Below are 20,987 nucleotides of genomic sequence, written 5' to 3' on the forward strand. Positions count from 1 at the left end.
CTTGTGTTCTGTGCTGTCTTTCAGTAGGATTTCTTGATGTCAGCCACTTCCTCTATCTGCCATAGGTACATACTGTGCAGGGGCCTGTCCTTTCATGATGGTTCCTCCTCCTTCTTGGGTTTCTGCTGCCTGAGGTATTCACTGAGCACACGGTTGGTCATGGGAACTTACATTCATTAGTCCCAAGCCTCCTTCCTTCTGCTTAGCATACAGCCTCACTGTGCTAGACTTAGAATGAAATGCTCCATGCATGGTCAGGAGCTTTCTGGTCTTGATGTCAGTGGCTTCTACCTCCTCCTTTGGCCAGCTTATTATCCCAGCAGGGTACCTGATCACTAGGGGTGCAACGATACTCGTATCGATATTGAACCGTTCGATACAGTGCTTTCGGTTCGGTACGCATGTGTATCGAACAATACAGAATTTTTAATTTATTTTATCAACTTTTCTTCTGACGATGCTGTCTGTGTTGAGAGCTCAGTGGATCTGCGTTCGACTACTCCGCCTAGGCTGCACTGTCGAGCGCAGATCCACTGAGCGCAGCGCAAGCTAGCAAGACAGAAGCTAAGCTCATTGCAACATAGCAAACTGAACCTCCCCCACCCTCATTCAGATATGGCCTTTGGAACTATTTTGGTCTTCATGTGAAGTATGACCCTGAAGGTAAGCGCATCATGGACAAAAGTAAAACAGTATGTCGGATGTGCCACGCAATGCTCAATTACATGGGTGGGAACTACTGCGTTAGCGCAGTTAGCTTGTTAACGTGTTGACGCCGTCCAGCCGCGGTAGCTCGTTAACGGAGATTTGCCGTGTTGTGGCGTTAACGTCATTTCAGATTAACGCTGACAGCACTAGTGGGAACACAATGAATATGACTGCACATTTACTCCGACATCATCCTAGTGCAAAGACAAGTGGAAGCAGACAAAAACAACAAGCACGCATGCTACAGACTTTACCCGAGTCATTTAGACCGCCGTTAGCACATGATTCTCCTTATGGGGACCTGATATGTTTAATATGCTGCTGAGAGTATACCCCAGAAGAAGCGTATAGTATAGCTTTTATTTTGGAAAGAGCCATTTCTCTGTAATAAACTCTCTTTTCCAAAGATGAGGGATTTCTCGATCAGATATTTATTTTTTTATTACTTTGTCGTTTCAGCAACATTAAATTTAAAAACTGTACTTTTGAGTTAAAATATATATTTATAATTTTAATAAATGACAAATTAAAAAAGCATGAACATTTTTTTGTATCGAAAAAATATCGAACCGTGACACCAAAGAATCGAACCGAACCGAACCGTGAATTTTGTGTATCGTTGCACCCCTACTGATCACGGGCAGGACGTAGTCATTATGTGTTGCATCCTTCTCCCATATGCTCTTCCAGTATTGCTCAGTCTCCACCCTTTGTGGAGCTGTTGTCATATTGTTGCCCTGCCACTGGGAATATACCTTGGATGGTTCTGTGGAGAACAGCTAGTTTATTCTTCTGCCTTCAATCTCTCTGGTATACCTCGTCAAGCGGCTGGCCAAAGCTGTGAGTCTTTGTTTGGTAGTTTCCAAGACCTCAGGTATGGACAGCAAGCTCAGATGGCTACATTCTGAGCCGATCACGTATCAATCTGATACCAATATCAGCAAACTAGTATCTATACTAGGGATATTTGGATTGCTTCGCCCACTTCTACTAAACCAGTAACATAAAAACTGAAAACATTTTCCAGCAGTGCTGATGTGGTATAGCATTTGGTTTCTTGCTATATATACACCATCACAGCAATCACACTTAATCCATTTTCTTTTCTACTGTATTATAAAAATTAATGCAACTGAAAAAGAGTCATCTGCACCTCATCAAGTATTTGTCAGACTCAATACCTTGGTCTCAGTAATGATAGAAATGCTATATAATATTTATTCATTACATTTTTTTCTTTTCCTGTTTATTTTAAAGCTTCATTGTAATTGCTACTAACTATACTAGTACAAAAAAGTATACTTCAAAATGTTGACATTTTTTGGGAAGTGAAAATCCTTCACTGTAGCAACCCAAAAACTGACCACATATAACAAACATACTTAACAAAAATCTATGTAATCTCAAATAATTTCTTTGATATTTTAACAGTTTTGATTTTATAGTCAAAAAATAATAATAATTTTAAATTAGTAACTTTTGCTAGGTTTACAGCTACCATCCACACAAGTCTTGGTTTCTAAAATTCAGACTTAGTTTTCTTGGGAAAACTGCTTACCTGTTTTTTTTCCCCGGTCTGAACAAGCATAAAGAAACTTTTGGAAACAGTGACACAGACACATGTATGTGCTTCCTGATTGGATCTTATCAATCATGTTTCCTCAACTGACTTGTCACATCAGTATCTTGTGACTCTTTTCCAAAGGAAACAAAAACAAAGTGCTTAAATCAGCACACAAAGAATTACAAGGGTTGCTTGCTGGCTTTGTTGTCCATGTCTATTTTATACATGCAGATAGCGTGACCAGTCAATTAACCGTAATGGTCACCTTTTAATTTTCAAGTATGGACATAGATCATTCCTCAAATGCTGCCAAAATGCTTGTCTACAAGGAAATTTTCAACTGCCATTTTAAAATGAAAGTTTTTAATATATATATATATATATATATATATAAACAAAATGTAATATTAGACAAATATAAGTAAAAATCAAAGGCTTTTAAATAATGAGTTAATTTATTAAGAGAAAAAGAAAAGATACTTTTTCCACATAGACCTAGATAGGTTTAGGTAAATTGAAAAAGGAGGGCCAGATGTCCTTGGGTTATCCTTGTCTAACATTAAAATTTGCTCTGAATCATGTAAGTGTGACAAATATGCAAAAAAAACAAAAAACAAAAAACGACAAAGGTTGTTGTTTTTTTGTTTTTTAAAAAAAAGCAAGGTAGGCAGTAAGCAATATAAACACTGACCACTAAATGCTTTTTCTATTAATTATTATTATTAGTGTCCTCCAAACACGCTCAGATTGCTCAAAATGTAATAGTGTCAATGACAAACTGTGTGTATTTCAGCACAGACTGTTGCCTGTGAGGTTTTAATTGGGGTTTGGTGCAATAATAACTAACAAGTAGATGTAACACCGAAAGCCACTTTTTCCAGTGGTAGTAATCCAGGCTAAGCTGCTAAATCCTATGTACAAGTCATGATCTGTATCAACTAACACCCAAGACAACTTAAGAAAAGCGAATTACGTTTCACAATCACAATCTACCAAAATTAACTTTGACTACTGTCTGACTGGGAGGTTTTTTTCTTTTGTAAACAGCTGATGCATGTTTTGTCGACCTCGTAGATATGTCATACTTATAGGAAATAACTAATACGAACACACATTGTAACAAGAGCTAAGTTTTGAGTATAAACTAATATGGATTTCTCTTACAAATAAAGAAAAGCAGACGTCTCACAGTAACTGTTAAGAAAATAGCTGTTAGAAAGAGGCGCATTAACTTTTAGTACTCACACCCCAGTAAGTTCATAAGATATTTTGGATGCAGTGTGCTACCCCAGCCACATCTTTTTTGTTTACATTAGAAAGCTAGGCCTGCTAATGTTAGCTACCTAGCTGACAAGAGAGAAAACGACAGATCAACTTTAAATGACATACAGACGTGTCTTCACTGGTTCAAATGTTCTAGATATAATGTTTTATTAACATTATTCCCCACTGGAACAGGCAAATCCCAACAGCTCAATTATAATATGAGATAAACGTGCTAACTGATCGTGGAGACAGCGCTAGCTAGAAAGACCTCATCTTCAGTGTTTTGCAGCTGGAAGAAGCAAACACAGTACACTTCAGTGGAGAAAGTACATTTGACAAATGAATCGGTATTTAATTCGATTTTCAAAACACCTCGTTGCTGTATATATTACGTTAATTAGAGTACTTCAGCGTCAACACTACCGAAGCTTGCTACACCCATCTACTGAATGAGCCCATCTTACCTGCTCATCAAATCTAGTAATCACGGCCTGGACCCATTCCACTGGTTTGTGAGCCGCCATGACCAGGCGGACGGACACCGCAGCCCTCTGCTGCTAAATCCAAGATGCAAGACCGCAGCTGACGGGCTTAGTAATGCATGGAAATTCTCTTGAATCTGTGGGAAAGGACGAAAGGGGCGAGATTTTTTCTCCTTCTTTAGGATTCACCATCCCACCGCCATGACACACAACCGGAAGTCTTCTTCACAGAAACTGACTGGGGGGCGGGCGGTGCAGGGTCAAGTTAGCCGTAATGAAAAAGGACACTTCCAGGCACTGTTTTCAAGATTCATCATCATTTTGATTTTCATTATGCAACATGTATGCTACATGTAACACGGTATGCTATGCTAACATATACACATAAATATATATATATATATACATTGATATATGATTGTGTGTGTGTACATATATATATATATATATATATATATATATATATATATATGTGTGTGTGTGTGTGTGTGTGTGTGTGTGTGTGTGTGTGTATGTTTGGACACTTTCCAATTTCGTTGTACTATTGTACTAGGTATGACTGTGCAATGACAATAAAGAGTTATCTCTCAAACTAGAACTCTGTTCACAGACGCTAGAAAACTCGTACAGTTGTGCCTTTGTTTACCAGTATCAGTGGCCTCACAGGAGAGATACTTCTTTAACTTGAGATCACTGAAATCATGGTTACAGTCCACAATATCGCATGTCCGTCGAATGTCCACACGGGCATTTTGAATAAGAAATATAGACATTAGAGTCCACATGAAGGAATTTATGAGGGCTCTCTTCAGACCCTGAGTGCCAAGCCACATTTGGTATTGTACCCCTGCACCAAGATAAAGGTAAAGCTTCAACTTGTTATGAACACTTAAAACATTATTATTAAGCATGAATATATCCTTGCTGCAAAATGGATTTAGCCATTTTGTATGCTTTGAAAATGTGTCTTTTGGGTCAGTTCAAATGTTGTATGTTTTTTTACATATCTTTTATTCAGCTGTGCACGTTGTATGTTGCTGGTTGCTGTATGTAATAGAACTTCATAGTTGTAAGACTGGCCTATTGTTTTCTAGTTTCATTATGATTTTGCTCACTGGTGTGTTCACCTTTTCACAAAGGAGATGTTTAATTACTGTCTCCTTTATAGGTTCAAGATGTTTTTCAAGCTCTGGATAACAGATTGTTGGATCTGTTCATCTTTGTTTTTGCTTATTCTTGTCTGCTTCGTGCATCAGGGTTTGTTATCTGCACGACAAATTTGTGTTTAATTATTTTACTGTTGCATTAGAACAAGACAACATGACTTGTATGTTTACTAAAAAGAACTCATACTTGTTAAATAAAAATGTGTATGAAGTATATTTTATAGCCTGTTATTGTATACTATACTTTTAGTCTAATAAACCCCACCATGCAAGCATAAAAAATACAACACCTACTGCAGGACTCCCACAGCTCTGAGGAACCAGTACACACTGATGAGAAGTGGGTTACTGGAACGAGGCATACGTGGGCAACTACTGGACAAGAATATGGAATTACCAGATGACCCAGTGAGAGGGGTTATGTGCAGCATATGTGAGTACTCTGGATGAGTTGAAAGCCAACATCCATACTGACCAAGAAGCAACTAATAACTCAATAACATCAACAGAAAACACACTCAATGTAGCCACCCTAGTAAGAGCACAACTCCCTCAGCTAATTGACAGAGTCCTATCAGAGGAGATGCTTGCCGATATGAATATTGCTCTATGCACCATCCCCAGTTTACACAAGTCTTAAAAAACAATACAAACTATAACAACTGTACAACTGGGCAGAAATGATCAATAAAAATAGGCTGAACATATCGCAACCTGGATGAACTTTAGATATTAATGAATAAAGAATAAATAAAGAATACAGGTTTAGGAAGAAAGCTGGACAACCAATGCACATGGACATGATCTCCACGTACTGACTGAAGAAGCAGACGAGAGAGATAGAACAGAGAGAGACTGATGTCTCCATGGCTTACCTCTCATCACATCTGAGAAAGGGTAAAAGGTCTTAATAGCCTTTTATGTTAAAAAAAATAAAAATAAAGTGGTATTACAGAGTTTATCTATATGAGCTTTTGCTAATGGTAAATCATCTTTATTATTAAACAAAGATGTAATGAAAGTATAAGTCTGATTAATATGTTGAATGAAAAATGCAGTTTGAGTAATGAAAATGATTCTAACATTTGGATTTTGTTTGCATAGACATGATCCAGTTTCGACCTTGGCAGAGTTGCATCTGTGTGTGGCTGCAGGAATGTGGAAAGAAATGGAAATGTGTAGCCAACGATCATTAAACATGATTTTGAATAAGAGAAATGGTATTAAGTGTTAGTTATTGAACACAGAACCATAATTCATATATGATTTTGCTGATAGTGTCATGGTCTGGGTGAGTCCCAGTATTTTTCCTCCGAGCCGGCAGTTCCACCTCTGGGAGGAGCCACCGTGTTCCTGCTCATTGCTCGCACCTGTGGGTAATTAAGCCGTGGACTTATAAGGCCAGCGGCGCTCAACTTCTCTTCGCCAGATTCTCAGCTAACCACAGTTAATACAGGCCACCTCTTTGTTTTGTACACGTCTTAGCGAACTACCTTGTCTCATCTTGTATCTCTCTTTCATAGCAACGCACCATAGATTAGCAGACGCAACTCTCCGCCATAGAACCCCCATTCGGACGCTGGACCTCCCGACAGTCTCACGGTTTTACTCACTCCACGCACCTGCCTGCCTCCCTGCCTCAACGTCAGATATTTCGGTTTACATACCACTCACCCCGACCACTCTCCCCTCTACGCTACCGATCCACCTGCGGCAAGTAATCAGTGCAAAGGAATATTCAGAACAAATAGCTTGCCAGTATTCCTCCGGAACCATACCTGACATATGTACTCTTGTTTCAGTGACTCTGACCCCTTTCCAGGGACCCAGCTATCCAGTTTGACTCTCTCTTTGACCCTAACCACAGAACTGCAGTTTCCACCGTTGAGAAATCACTGATTGTTTACTTAGCTCAGGTCGCATAAGTGCCCCTTAGTTTTGGTGTTTGTTCCTAGCACTAGTTAAACACACAACTCAGTTTGCTGGGTGGTTTTTTCACTTACACTTGTTGTGAAAGAATAAACATTGTCAATAAAACGTTCTCTGTGCTGCTCTGCATCCTGCATTTGAGTCCTTTTTCTTTTGAGTCGGCCTCGGCCGTGACAGATCAGTATTAAGCATAATCAACTAAATAAAATCAGGTGTAAGTTTAATCGATATATCAAATAAGAGAGTATAATAATGACCGTAAAGACAGGCCTATCACTGAAAGTCTGACGCGTGTGTGTGTGAGGATAGGAGGGCAGAGTGAGCAACACTGAGCAGACACTAAGCAATGTCTGACTATAAAACACATTATTCAATAAAATACATTTTATTGCATATAATGTGATTCACAAACACAAAGTTCAGAAGAGAAAACGTGAGAAAACTTTCCTCTGTATTTGAATTAAAAAAGATTATGCTGAAATGAGTGTTCATGTAAGAATGAGCTAATCTGCCACCCTGGAGAGCATCGCCAGATCCTCCTGTCTCAGGAAAACCAGGGCCATCACAGGTGACCCATTGCTCCGTGCCTGCCACCTGTTTGACCCACTGTTCTCTGGTCGGCGCCTCAGGTCCATCAAGTCCCACATCTCTAAACTCACAAAGAGCTTCTTCCCCTGGGCAATTCAGACTGTTAATATACGCTATCCCCCCACACCACACCCTGCCAACTCATCTCACCAAATTAATCTTTTTTGAAATTCCTGCCGTTTTACTTATTTATATTTTATTCCTGTTGGTGTGGAGCACCCATAATTTTGTACATGTACAATGACAATAAAGGACTATTCAGAGAGATCAACTGCTGCCCAAACTGTAAACCTGCAAGTTGATTTTGTATCTTTTGGCTTGTTCCTGATTTTTTGTTAGATCATCAACTCAAGACGATTTGGATTGCCACTCTTCAGGCTAGGGTGTGCCTGTTCTCTCTCCAACCGTTCTTCTCACAAAGATCAGAACAAGCTCAGCATTAGCTCAGAGAAGGTTAATTAGCAAAGTGATTTAATTCTGTTTTGCTTATGTTTAATCGCTTCATTGAAATATGCTGCATTAAGAAGTCCAAATTGTGGACCTATTTTTTAACCCTTTTTGAAACAGTAAAGGTAAAACCCTGAGTATTAATCTCCATTTGAATAAATAGCTCTTACAGGTTACTCCAGTCTTTTAAAGTAACAGAGCCTTGGGGCTTATTTTTCAAAGCCACTAAAGTAAACCTAGTTATATTTCAAGAGCACTGATCTAAAGGGACGCTGCCATTGATGGGTGTAACTAGTAGGACTAGGCTTGCTAGGCCATTGCCCCCAGTTTTTCTTATCAGAGGCAGGAGGGCAACCACCCAGAGGCCTTCGAGGCAGTTAGTACTGGGCTAATGCCCTCATCCATTTAAGCTCTGCACTGCCTACTGGGTAAGACTCATAGGATCAGTGTGGTGTAAATAAGGCACGACGAGTCCACAGGTCAGATTTCAGAGCCATTTTATTGAACGCGGCTGCAGCTCCCAAGCTACCAGCCGAACATATACCACAACTCTCCCCACAAACCCTAATTCCCCTTATTTAAGTCGGCAGGGGTAATTGCGGATGCCATGAAGCTGCGTCTGCCTTCCCTGCATGGCACCTCAGACCACGCCCCACCACATACCCCCATCACCCGATGGGGGTATGAGGCCGGGAAGTCATCCAGCCGAACCAGCCATCCAGCTTCCTCCGAAGGGTGGCTGGCCTCTCCCTTAGAGATAGGGTGAGGAGCACAGCCATCCAGGAGGGGCTCAGTGTAGAGCCGCAGCTCCTCCACATCGAAAGAAAATATTTGATGTGGTTTGGGCATCTGACAAGGATGAGCGCCTCCTGGGTGAGGTGTTCTGGGCATGTCTCACCAGGAGGAGGCCCTGGGAAGACCCAGGACACGCTGGAGAGATTATATCTCTCGGCTGGCCTGGCAATGCCTTGGTGTTCCCCTGGACAAGCTGGAGGAGGTGGCCAGGGAGAGGAAGGTCTGGTAATCTCTGCTTAGGCTGCTGCCCCCATGACCCAGCCCTAGATAAATGGAACATGATGGCTGGATGAAAATATAAAGTGTTGAAATTTGTAATGTAAAACATAAAAAGCTTAAAATGTGATGCGGCCCTGGATAAGTTAATACGAGAATATAGCTTGCAATTTTGAAATGTTCTCTAAATGAAAGAAACAGGAATGTGAAATAGATTCTATACGTGAGTCAAAAATTACACTAAGACTATGGAGAATGGTATTCAAGGATGAGCAAAAAGAATCAGTTGCATGTCAGGAGGAGCTATAATTATTGCCTCAGTTTTGTCAGAGTTTAAAACAAGACAGTTATTGGAGAGCCAGTCACTAATCCAGGAAGAACAGTCAACTAGGGTGGACAGCCTATCTAGCTGGTCAGGCTAGACATGTATGGTTGAATGTCATCAGCATACAAATGATAAGAAATGCATATTAAGTAAAATATTATGGTCAACAGAATCAAAAACAGCACTGAGGTCAAGCAATATGAGCACAGAGCAATTTTCTGCATCAGATGCCAACAGAGGGCAATTATAGCTATCATTATAGAGATCATTAAAAGAGCCGTTTCAGTGGCACGCTGCTTTTGAAAACCAGATTGAAAGTGGTCAGAAATCTGCAAAGTGCATAATAATGATCTAAACAGATTTTCAAAACCTTTTTCTTTTTCATTTTGAAATAGGCTGCTGGGAGAACTGGCATCAATTTGAGGTTTTTTAAGTAATTGAGTTACCTTAGTATACTTAAAATCGGATAGAACACAATCTTGCCTCAGTGAGCTGTTAATAATAGACAGCAATAAGGGAGCAATGCTTGTGAGAGATCCAAACAGGACAGAAAGAATTAAGATCTCTAACAAGGATGATGAGGGTCTTATCTTATCCCTTATACTAACTAAGTCATTAGTCATAGGTAAATCATACGGTTACTGTGTAACCTTGGTTCTCTTAGTGAGAGACTATCTCTCCACACCGTTACGTATTCCATATGTACGAGATACGACCCCCCTTGGTCGTGGTGTGTGGATACTTCTTTAAGACACTCCAGCACACCTGGCTACGCCCCACAGCTCACGTATAAAACAGCTGTGCAGACGTGACACCGGTGATAGTTTGATCAGAACACGTCTCCGAGCGGCCTGACGGTGGAGAGATAGTCTCTCACTAACAAAACAAAGGTTACACAGTAACCGTACGTACTATCATATCGAGACTATCTCTCCACACCGTTACATATTCCATATGTACAGGGTAACTCTGTAAGACACCCCGCGAGGAGACAGTGCAACCAAACCCCCGAGAGTGAAGGTGCCAATGAACCATCGATAAAGTACACATAAGCAGACCACCCTGGTCAGGGCTTCGCCAGACGTGAAGGCCAAGCCGGGGGGTGGAGGCAGCAGTCTGCAGACGCCAGACTGGCCCGAACCTGTCGTGCAGGACGCAGGACCGCAAGTGATCGGCCGCTCAAGGTCAGCCCGGGAACCGCGAGGCAGACAGCCAGGGAGCGCAGCACACAGAGCTGCCAAGTAGTATCCTGCTGGTCGCATAAGCCATGCAAGCAATGCCAGACAGACAGCCCGCAATGTCAGCACGGCCGCTGAAAGCAGAGGGCCGAGGTAGGGACGTGACCCAAAGGGTCTGTCCCCAAGCTGCAACACCACCCCGCGCCATCCACAGACTGGCGAGGGGGCTGGCGGTCCAGCCAACTGAAAGGCCAAGTGGGGACACAATCCGAAGGTGTGCCCCAATGCCGGTTGGCCACTAACTGTTGCAGCAGGTGAGCCGCAAGGGCGAACTCGCTACTCGTGCACAGTCGGCGCTGGAGGGTGGAGAACACTCACTCACTAGCTGACACATCAGACACAGCGAGGTCCAACTGGCGCGGAAACCGGTAAAGCAGGCAATATGCCAGGGGAACACAGCCTGCAGCCGCAGCAGCTCATATGCCAGACAGAACCTGGCTAAGAGGCTGGAGAACGCACACTCGCTGCAGTGAAGTCCGACTGGCACGTTAGCCGGCTAACCACGGGCAATACGCCAGGAGAACACAGCCCGCAGCACCATCCAGGGTCCATCCCCACAGCCACGTAGCCGCCCAGCTGTTCGCAGACGGGGGGGCTGGCAGTCTAGCCCGCTGAAGGCCTAGCGGGGACTTAACCCGCAGGTCTGCCCCAGGGCCAAGCGGCCTCTAGCGCTGTCCGCAGACAGGGGAGCAGCAAGAGTGAACTCGAGGAGGAGACACTTGTGCACAGCCAGCACCGCAGGCTGGAACACACACACGCTGGCTGACGTATCAGACACAGCGAGGTCTGGCTGGCGCGTAAACCGGCGAAGCTCGGGCAACACGCCAGGGGAAGACAGCCTGGAGCTGCAGTGCAGCCAGGGACGTGACTCGCTGGGGTTGTCAGCTGGGCCTTGCTGGCCACGTAACCCGCAATATGTGGGCAATCTGCCAGACAGAGAGCCAGCGCTGCAGGCTGGAGAACTGTCAACTGCTGGCCCAGGCGGCAGACGCAGCGAGGCCTGACTGGTGTATAAACCGGCGAAGCGTGGGCAATATGCCAGGGGAACACAGCCTACAGCAGTGCTGGCCACTAGGCCCAACTCAAAGGATGTCATGAGGGAGGAGGGCGGCTGGAGGACAGCTGATCCTAGGCTCTGAGTCCTCCCCGCCTCACCTGAACACGGCCGTCTCCACACGCCTGCATAGGGCCCTCAGCACAGCGAGGTGGCCGCAGGGCAGACAGGCAGTCCCATCAGGCAACCCTGGTCGTCCGACCAGAGCCAAGCGTCATAAACATCAACCTCCTGACAATCAACCTCCACCGGCCCAGGCCTCACAAGGCGGGGCTATGGGAGGGAATGCTGCGGGAGGGGCCCAGAAATCAGGCGACCCAGACGGTAATCACCTCCACCGGCCCAGGTGGACGGTGGAGGTTGCTGCAGCCATCATCCCCATTTTAGCCTGAGAGGCATAGGATGTGGGGGGGCTCTCCGTGTCCCCAGCCTGCCTGCAGCTGTCGTGTCAAGCTCCATCCCTATAGAGGGACCGACAAAATAGCCACCAGCAGGGCAGCAGTTACCCTCACGCCCCTGTTAGAGCATGCCGCCCTGCCCAGGGAGGGCCTGAAGGGGCATCCAGAGGGACCAGGGACGGGGCTATCGGGGGAGGGGCCAAAGGCAAACTAATCCTGCCATTTATGGCAGCAACCATCTCCGGGCAGGGGACCATAAATGCTGGGAGGCAGGGCACTCAACTGCCTGCAACCAGACCAATCAGGCAGCAGCGGCACCTGAGATAGGAGGCGCTGTGGCTGCATGACATCACCAACCTTGAGGTCTGCTCTACTAGACAGGACCTTGGGAAGGGCTAGTTCCCACACATGGGTCCCTTCAGCTCCAATCAAGAGCTGAAGGGACCCATCTTGCCCGACACTGTGCCTGGGGACCAGCAGTGGGCAGCCCAGGGACAGGTGGGCGACACCGGAGGAGAGGATGGAAGCTTCTTCAACATCTGCCTCCTGATAAGTCAACGTCCACCGGCCCAGGCCTCACAGAGGCAGGGGCATGGGAGGGACGCTGTGGGAGGGGCCAGCAGTGAATCAGTAAGATCACTCTGCATGCTCCAGACCAACGGCCAATTAGAGATGCCACTTGCCGTATGCTGGCTGCAGGAATCATCGAGCCTTCACACAGTGAGTGGTGTACTCCTGTTGTGCTTTTGCCAAAGAAAGATAATTCTAAGCTTAGATGTTGTGTAAACTTTTCTGAGTTAAATTGTGTTTGCTTTTGATCCGTATCCAATGCAAATCCTAATTTTCTGACAACCCTTGACCTCTGTAAAGGATATTGGCAGGTTCCCTAGACAGAATCTTCAAAGGACTTACATTCAGAGTACCAAGTGGATTGTTTAGATTCACAGTGATGCCTTTTGGTTTGCATGGAGTACCGGCTCAATTCCAAAGGTTGGTGGATCGAGTTTTGAGGGGTGCAGAACAATATGCAGCTGCATACTTTGATGATATTGTTGTCTTCATGCTGATGTTTTTCAACGCATCAAAAATGCAGGACTTGTCATAAATACAAAGAAATGTCACATCTCCAAGCCCGAGGTGCAGTACCTGGTTATGTAATAGGAGGTGGAGGCATTCGCCCTCAGGTGGCAAAAGTGGATGCAGTTGCTGCAGCACCCTTTCCAAACACAAAGAAAAGGTTGCAATCATTTTTGGGGTTAGTGGGTTGGTACTGCTGACTAATTCCCAATTTTTCATCCAGAGCGGTTCTACTAACCGACATGAAAAGAAAGTCTAGTTCTATAAAGATTGAGGGGAGTAAAGAGGCTGAGAATGCATTCAATGATTTGAAAGACTGTGTCTGAAACTTGTCTTGCAGTGTCCAGATTTTAGCCTTCCCTTTACAGTACAAACAGATGCCTCTGAGGTGGGTCTAGGAGGAAATTAGATATTCGACCATTGAAAAGGAGGCATTAGCAATTAAATGGGCCCTAGACACCTTAAGCTATTATCACATTGGGAAAGTGTTTGTTTCTGAAAATGATCATTATGCTTTGCAATGGATCCACAACATGAAAAACACTAATGCTAGGATAACAAGATGGTACTTATCTCTCCAGTGTTAGGGTACCTGGGTGGCTGACCCAGTGTTTTCAGTTTTGGTTTTGGTTTTGGTTTTACATTTTTATTTCTCCAGTTCTTCTTGGTTTGTGATTTTGTAGTTCTTAAGTTTTGGTTTCCATACTCCCTCTGTTCTGTGTCCAGTCTGTGTCTCTGTGTCTGCCCTGGCCCCACGCCTCTGTGTTCCCTCTGCAGTGTCTGTGATGTCATAGTGTCTGCTTGTGAGTCTGTGTCTGTAAGTTCAGTCGGTGTTTCCTGTTTTACTTTGAAGGTCCTTGTCTTATGTTAATATTTCTGGTTTTGCATACACATTTTTCAGTAGTTTGCAAACATTTACTATCCTGGGTTTGTTTATGTTTTGCACGTTTACAGATTACTTAATGTAACATCTTGGTTTAAATCAACTTTGACAAGTTTGTTAAGTCAACATTTTATTTATTTCAACTCTTAGTTTGTCTAGTTTACTTTTCTTGAACTCACCTTACTTACCTGTGTCACAGGAGCAAAAGGAGGAAGTGCTCCCTCACTTCCTGTATTTATAGCTTCCTGTTTAGTGCTGATAGAAGGGACCAAGTGAAGAGGGGGAAGAAATTCTTGTAATTTAATCAAATCAATTTTAGGGTTTTGCCTGCTTGAGATTTGTATGTATTGTTGTAAAATGTGTAAACATCACACTTCACCGGCTAATGGCTATACCTTAGAAGTGTGTTATATTGCTGGTAAAGAGTAGCAGCATAAGTGTATGATTATGATTGTAATGTTTAGTCTTACCCATGGAATATCCCATAGGAGAATATTGTGTTTGGGGATCTTGAGTATTTAAGCAAAAGAACTCCAGTGTTTGAGAGAGAAACATGCTCTAATCGCTGTAATGAAATATTATGGTCAGCAGTACCGAGTAGTGGTGTGCGATACTGCATATTTTGGTATCAATCCGATATCAAGTAAATACGGACCAGCATCGCCGATACCGATACAGATACTTTTCAATAAATAAGGTGGCTGCATCATTGAATTGCTAAATGTCAATTAACTTTCATGACCTTAAGTGTTTTTTGTGATGTTTCCTCTTTTATTATTAAATAGTTAAAACCCAGGACGCAATTAAAATTCTCAACAACAAAAACAAGAACTGGTGAAAATATAAATAATATGTAAACAACTTAACAACCCCCAAAGTGTCTAAGTCACGTCACGTGACGGTGCAACATCTAAACACAAGAGGGGGGAGGGGGAGCAAAGTGTGCCTGCTCTGCGCTGACAAAGGAGCGGCGAGTCTGGCAAGCTGGCTGTTTCGTCTTTGCCGAAACCACAGCATTGCAAACAAGAACGGAACTTAAAGTAAAGAATCGATCTCACCAGGCTAGTATTGATCCAATACGATGCCGACTTGGTATCGATACAATCGATATTTGGATAGATTCGCCCACCACTAGTACTGAGTGCTGCACTGAAGTCTAGCAGGACAATGACAGAGATGAAATCCACTGTCAGAGGCCATAAGAAGATCATTTTTAGCCTTCACTAAAACTGTTTCTGTGCTGTGGTGAGCTCTGAAACCCAATTGAGACTTTTCAGATAAACCATTCTTCTGCAGATGATCAGTTAGCTGTTTTACAACTACTCTTTCAAGAATTTTTGATATGAAGATTGGAGATTAGGCTATAATTAGTTATCTGGGTCTAATGATGGCTTTTTAAGTAATGATTCAACTACTGGTAGCTTGAAAGCCTGTGGCACGTAGCCCATTAATAGAGATAAGTTGATCATATTTAAGCTTAAAACATTATTGGTAATGGGACTGAGCAGTAGGACTGGAGTCTGAAAGACATGTTGATGGTTTGGAAGAAATAATTACTAAAGTTAGCTCAAAGTGTCATGGTTCGGGTGAGTGCTGGGGTTTTTCCTTTGTACCTGTGTTTCCACCTCGGGGCGGAGCTGTGGTGTCTACACTCATGGGCAACACCTGTGTGTAATCAGTCAGTGAGGATATAAACCAGCACTCACAATCACTCTTTGCGAGATTGTCTGCTAACCACCTAACGGATATTGGTTTCCTGCATGGCCGTTGCGGATTCAGCCACTGGTCTGCTCACAGTTTTGCTGTTACTCGCCTGCCTCCCTCCCAGATTAGTTCTCCACCTGCCACGGATCTATTTCCGGATTTGTCCAGCTCACCTCACCCAGACCACCTTCCCATCTAAGCTTCACCTCCACCTGTGATAATGATTCTGAGGTCTCCGGCTCATATCTTCACCTGCCTACAGCTTCAAGGTTCCCACTCTGGATTATTACCCAGTGCCTGGTTCCCCTTCCTCGTCCTTGACAGCCCTAAGACTCCCTTATAGGACCCCCCCCCCCCACTTTCCTTTTGTGACTTTGAGCTCGAGCCCTAGCTCATGTGGTGACTGTTGGTATCATAGTGACTCACTGAAATGTGCTTAACATTTTCGTTAGTATTGCTAGTAGCAGCTCATGGTATTGTTTCTTAGTTTATTGCGTCTTCTTAGAAACGTTCACAGCATTTTCGTCAGCACTGCTGATAATAGCTTGTAATATTGTTTTTCTCATAGAACCGTTCATAGTGTTTTCCTTTAGTGCTACTGATAGAATCTCACAGCGTAGCCTCATAGATTATAGATGACTTCTAGTGATTTGGGGGTTCATGCAAAGTTATGTGCTACCTTGTAAATTAGTATTTTCCTCTGAGCCGGTTATAAGGCTCTCGCCTTTAGTTCATGTTTCACTCACTAAGAGTGTTTTGTGTTCTTCACTCGTTTTTTGTCACAACTGACCTCCTGTAACTTAACTTCACTTAATTCTACGCCATCGAGCCTCCAAAGTTTTGTCTGCACCTGAGTCCACTCTCTCACCTCGGGCTGCACGGCCGTGACACAAAGATCAATTAAAGAAATAGTCTAAATATCAATGATATTGAAAGTAGCTGTACGTAAATGGCCTGTATTTGTATAGCGCTTTACTTAGTCCCTAAGGACCCCAAAGCGCTTTACGCTACATTCAGTCATCTACCCATTCACACACAGGTGATGGCAAGCTACATTGTAGCCACAGCTGCCCTGGGGCACACTGACAGAGGCAAGGCTGCTGGACACTGGCGCCACTGGGCCCTCTGACCACCACCAGTAGGCAACGGGTGAAGTGCCTTGCCCAAGGACACAACGACTGAGACTGTCAGAGCCAGGGCTCGAACTGGCAACCTTCCGATTACAAGATGAACTGCCAGCTCTTGAGCCACGATCGCACATAATGTTAAGTATGCGATGGTTAATTATTAGAATTTTATTTAAAGAAATTCATGAAGTCATTTCTAGTTAAAGGACTCCTTGGCTCAACAGAGCTGACCTTTTTTTTAGCCTGGCTACAGTGCTAAAGAAAAACCTGGGGTGGTTCTTATTTTCTTCCATCAGTGATGAATTGTAAGCGATGTAAGCTTTAAAGATGGCTTTTATAGAGCAACAAACGATTTTTCAATGCAAAATGGAAAGAATCGATGAATTATATCCTTATAATTAGCTACAGCACTGTCAAAAAGAAATCTAGTGTAATCAAAATCTATTCCCCACTGCCATGTAATCTATTATTGTGAAAAGGTTTTAGGAAATGTTTAAACAAACCGGAAATGCTGTTAAATATTCCGTTTCTATATATGTCAGAACAAGATAGAAAGTGTTTAGAGCAGTGAGTGGGTCTTAACCAGGAGAAGATGTCATCAGGTTGTGCCCAAATATCATTGGGTGTTTTGACCTTGAACCACAACGCCCTCACATTGGCAGGTCGGCAATGATAACCACTCACTGCCCATCTTCTCCTGATCCCCGGCTGCCCTGCTCCCTCCTACTCATAGCCAACAAGAGGCTCAAAAGCCTCCCCCAAACTATTGATGGCTGCCTTCCTATCTCTTTGTGTTAACCCAAGGGCTGTGAGTAGGTTCCAACAGACTGTGCAGATAACCCACTGCATCCTACTTCACCTGGGAATAGCCAGCCCTGCCACCTTCTGTCCCTACAGTCTATCCTGGTACTTAATGGCTTTCCTTTCTGTGCCTTCAACACATCCACCCTCCCATGGGATGGTCAGTTCTAATAGGACAATCCTTTTAGCCTCTTGTGACTAAATAATCACATCATGCTTAAGTAAATTTTGCACGAGTCATAATGAATAATGAGTCATAACACTTGGCCAGGCATTTTATTGGGTGTTCATCGATCAATGGGATGGTTTCCCCCTAGATTTGGAGCTGGAACTTGTTTGTAACTGTATCACTCTTGATCACCAAGCTTCTTAACTTGTTAGGGCGATCCGATACGGTGCAGTTACAATACCAGACAGTGATGCAGCTGCTCAGGAAACTCTCTGTAGAAGGTGGTGAGAATGGATTGTGGGAGATGGGCTTTTAGAATAGAATAGAATAGCCTTTATTGTCATTGTACAGGGTACAACGAAATTGGAGTGCCACTCCCTTGGTGCAAAAATACAATAATAAATATAAATGTAAAATATAAAAGGTGCAATAAAACAAACAATAGTAGGTACAATATATACAGGATAGCAGCATTAATATAATGACAGTAAGAATAGCAGCATAATAATTGACGGTGACAGTATGGAGTAGCTAAGCAGTTTCAATTGTTTTTGTGCTTATTTACTATGGTGATAGCTCTGGGAAAGAAGCTATCCCTGAATCTGTTTGTCCTGGTTTTATGTGACCTGTACCGTCGGCCTGATGGTAATAGTTCAAACACTTGGTTGCTGGGGTGAGAATGGTCCTTGATGATATTGCCAGCTCTGCTGAGGTACCGAGAGTTTGCAATGACCTCCAGGCTGGGCAGAGAGCAGCCGGTGATCTTCTGGGCTGTGTTGATGACCCTCTGCAGTGCTTTCCTGTCTGCAGCTGAGCACCCTGCATACCATGTTGTTTTCTCAGCTTCTGCAGGAAGTAGAGATGCTGTTGGGCCTTCTGGGCTGGTGTTGAGGGACCAGGTGGTTCTCTGCCAGGTGGACATCGATGTTATGTGGACAGTGATCTCTCCGTACTCTCCTGAAGTCAACAATCATCTCTTTTGTTTTGTCCACGTTCAGAGACAGGTTGTTGACTCTACACTAGTCTGTTAGCTGTTGCACCTCCTCTCTGTATGCTGACTCGTCGTTCTTGCAGATGAGACCCACCACAGTCGTGTCATTGGTGAACTTGATGATGTGGTTCAAACTGTTCGAACTCTGAAAAGAGTTTTCCTCACATCAGCAGAGGTCAGACAGAGAACCTGGTAGTTGTGAGGAGGGTGGACATCCTCACCAACACGTCATTCTGAGTGTCAAACCGTGTATAGAAGTTGTTCAGTGCATCTGGTAGGCAGGTGTCATCTTCCTATAGTTGCTGATGGCCTGGATGCTCTGCCACATGTGCTATGTGTCGCTGTTGTCCTGGAAGTGGCTGTGGATTCATCTGTCATGCATAGGCTTTGCAGCTCTGATGGCTTGAGACAGTTTGGCCCTCGCTGTTCCCAGGGCCGCCTTGTCGCCTGCTCTAAAGGGGGAGTCTCGAGTGTTTAGCAGCTCACCCACTTCTGCTGTCATCCACAGTTTCTGGTTGGAGTGTGTTATGATAGTCTTGGAGACAGTGACCCAATTGATGCACTTGCTGATGTAGCTGGTCACAGATGATGTGTACTCCTCCAAGCTGGTGTGGTGGCCATTTGTTGCAGCCTCCCTGAACATGTCTTAGTCAGTATACTCAAAACAGTCCTGAAGAGGAGAGAGCTCCTGCAGGTCAGGTTCTCACCTGTCTCAGAACCGGTTTGCAGCATCTGAGGAGCGTGCTGTATGCCAGAATTAGCATAACAGACAAGTGGTCTGAGTATCTGAGGTGGGGGTGGGGCTTCACTCTCTACGCGCTGGGAATGTTTGTGTAAATAAGATCCAGTGCGTTTTCTCCCCTTGTCCACATGTTGATGGAATGTTAGGAGCACTGACTTGAGATCGATGATGAGCTGATGAAAACCACTGCCATGGCTTGTGCCTGTATATAAGGTCCATGAGTGTCTGTTACATTTGTCATAGAAAGAACTGGATATAATGAGAGACATGGGGGTTATTGAACTTTCCACTAGAGAGTTGAGTAGACCCATCAACCTGGTCCCCAAGAAGGATGGGACGCTGAGGTTCTGTTTAGACTTCAGAAAGGTCAATGGGGTCAGCAGGCTGGACTTCCCATGCCCAGAGATGATGACCTTGTTGAGAGAGTTGGCGGTGCCAGCTTGATTAGCACAATGGACCTGTGCAAGGCTTATTGGGAGGTTCTGCTGACTGAGGAGAGCAACAAAATAACAGCTTTCAGAAACGCTTTTGGGCATATTCAGTTTACTGTCCTTTCCGTTTGCCTACTTGGGGCCCCAGCAACATTTCAGCTGCTCGTTGGCACAGAATCCTATGCTGATGCTTATCTCGACGATGTTGTGATCTACATTGCCAGCTGAGAGGATCATCTGGCCCACCTGAAGGAGATGCTGCAACGGATTAAGGATGCAGGCCTTACCATTCGCCCTGACAAGTGTGCCCTGGTCAAGCAGGACTTCCAATATCTGGAGTTTTTGCTTGGGAAAGGCACGACCAGGCCTCAGGTGGGGAAGGTTGATACCATCTTGTCAGCTGAGAAGCCAAGAACAAAGTCCCAAGTCATTTCTGGGTCTTGTTGGTTGGTACAGGAGGTTCATTCCTGGATTTTCTTCACTCTCAGTCCCGATTACTGACTTGATGGGGAAAAACCATTCTAACAGGGTAGAGTGGACAATGGAATGCGAGGAGCCTTTTCAGGCCCTGAAGACAGCACTGCAGGAGCTTATACTAAAAAGCCCCGATTTCCCTCAGACATTCACTGTCCAGACTATGTCCAGTATATCAGCAGGAAGCTCAATAAACATGAAGTTTGGTATTCCAGTGTGGAAAAGGAATGTCTTGCTATAAAGTGGGCCTTGTTACGCTATTACCTTTTGGGACCATTGGGCACTGTCCTGGCTGCAAAACATGAGGGACACCAATTCCAGGACAACAAGGTGGTTTGTGGCCATGAAGCCATTTCACTCTGACATACTCATCAAGAAGGGAAAAGATAGCTGCACAGTGGACTACCTTTCC

The 20,987-nt window shown here is 44.1% G+C and overlaps 1 protein-coding gene across 3 annotated transcripts in view; it reads right to left on the reverse strand.

The window, feature by feature from the left end:
• Window positions 1–4,241, reverse strand: part of nf1a (neurofibromin 1a) — a 127,124-nt gene extending 122,883 nt beyond the window's left edge. For all 3 annotated transcript variants that reach the window (XM_063494311.1, XM_063494312.1, XM_063494310.1), the window contains exon 1: window positions 4,003–4,241. In XM_063494311.1, coding sequence (XP_063350381.1) covers window positions 4,003–4,062 — 60 coding nt within the window. In that variant the 5' untranslated portion in view covers window positions 4,063–4,241. The remainder of the gene's footprint in view (window positions 1–4,002) is intronic.
• Window positions 4,242–20,987: the final 16,746 nt, after the last annotated feature.

The sequence above is a fragment of the Pelmatolapia mariae genome, linkage group LG14, assembly GCF_036321145.2.
Source record: "Pelmatolapia mariae isolate MD_Pm_ZW linkage group LG14, Pm_UMD_F_2, whole genome shotgun sequence".
In the NCBI taxonomy this organism is placed as follows: Eukaryota; Metazoa; Chordata; class Actinopteri; order Cichliformes; family Cichlidae; genus Pelmatolapia; species Pelmatolapia mariae.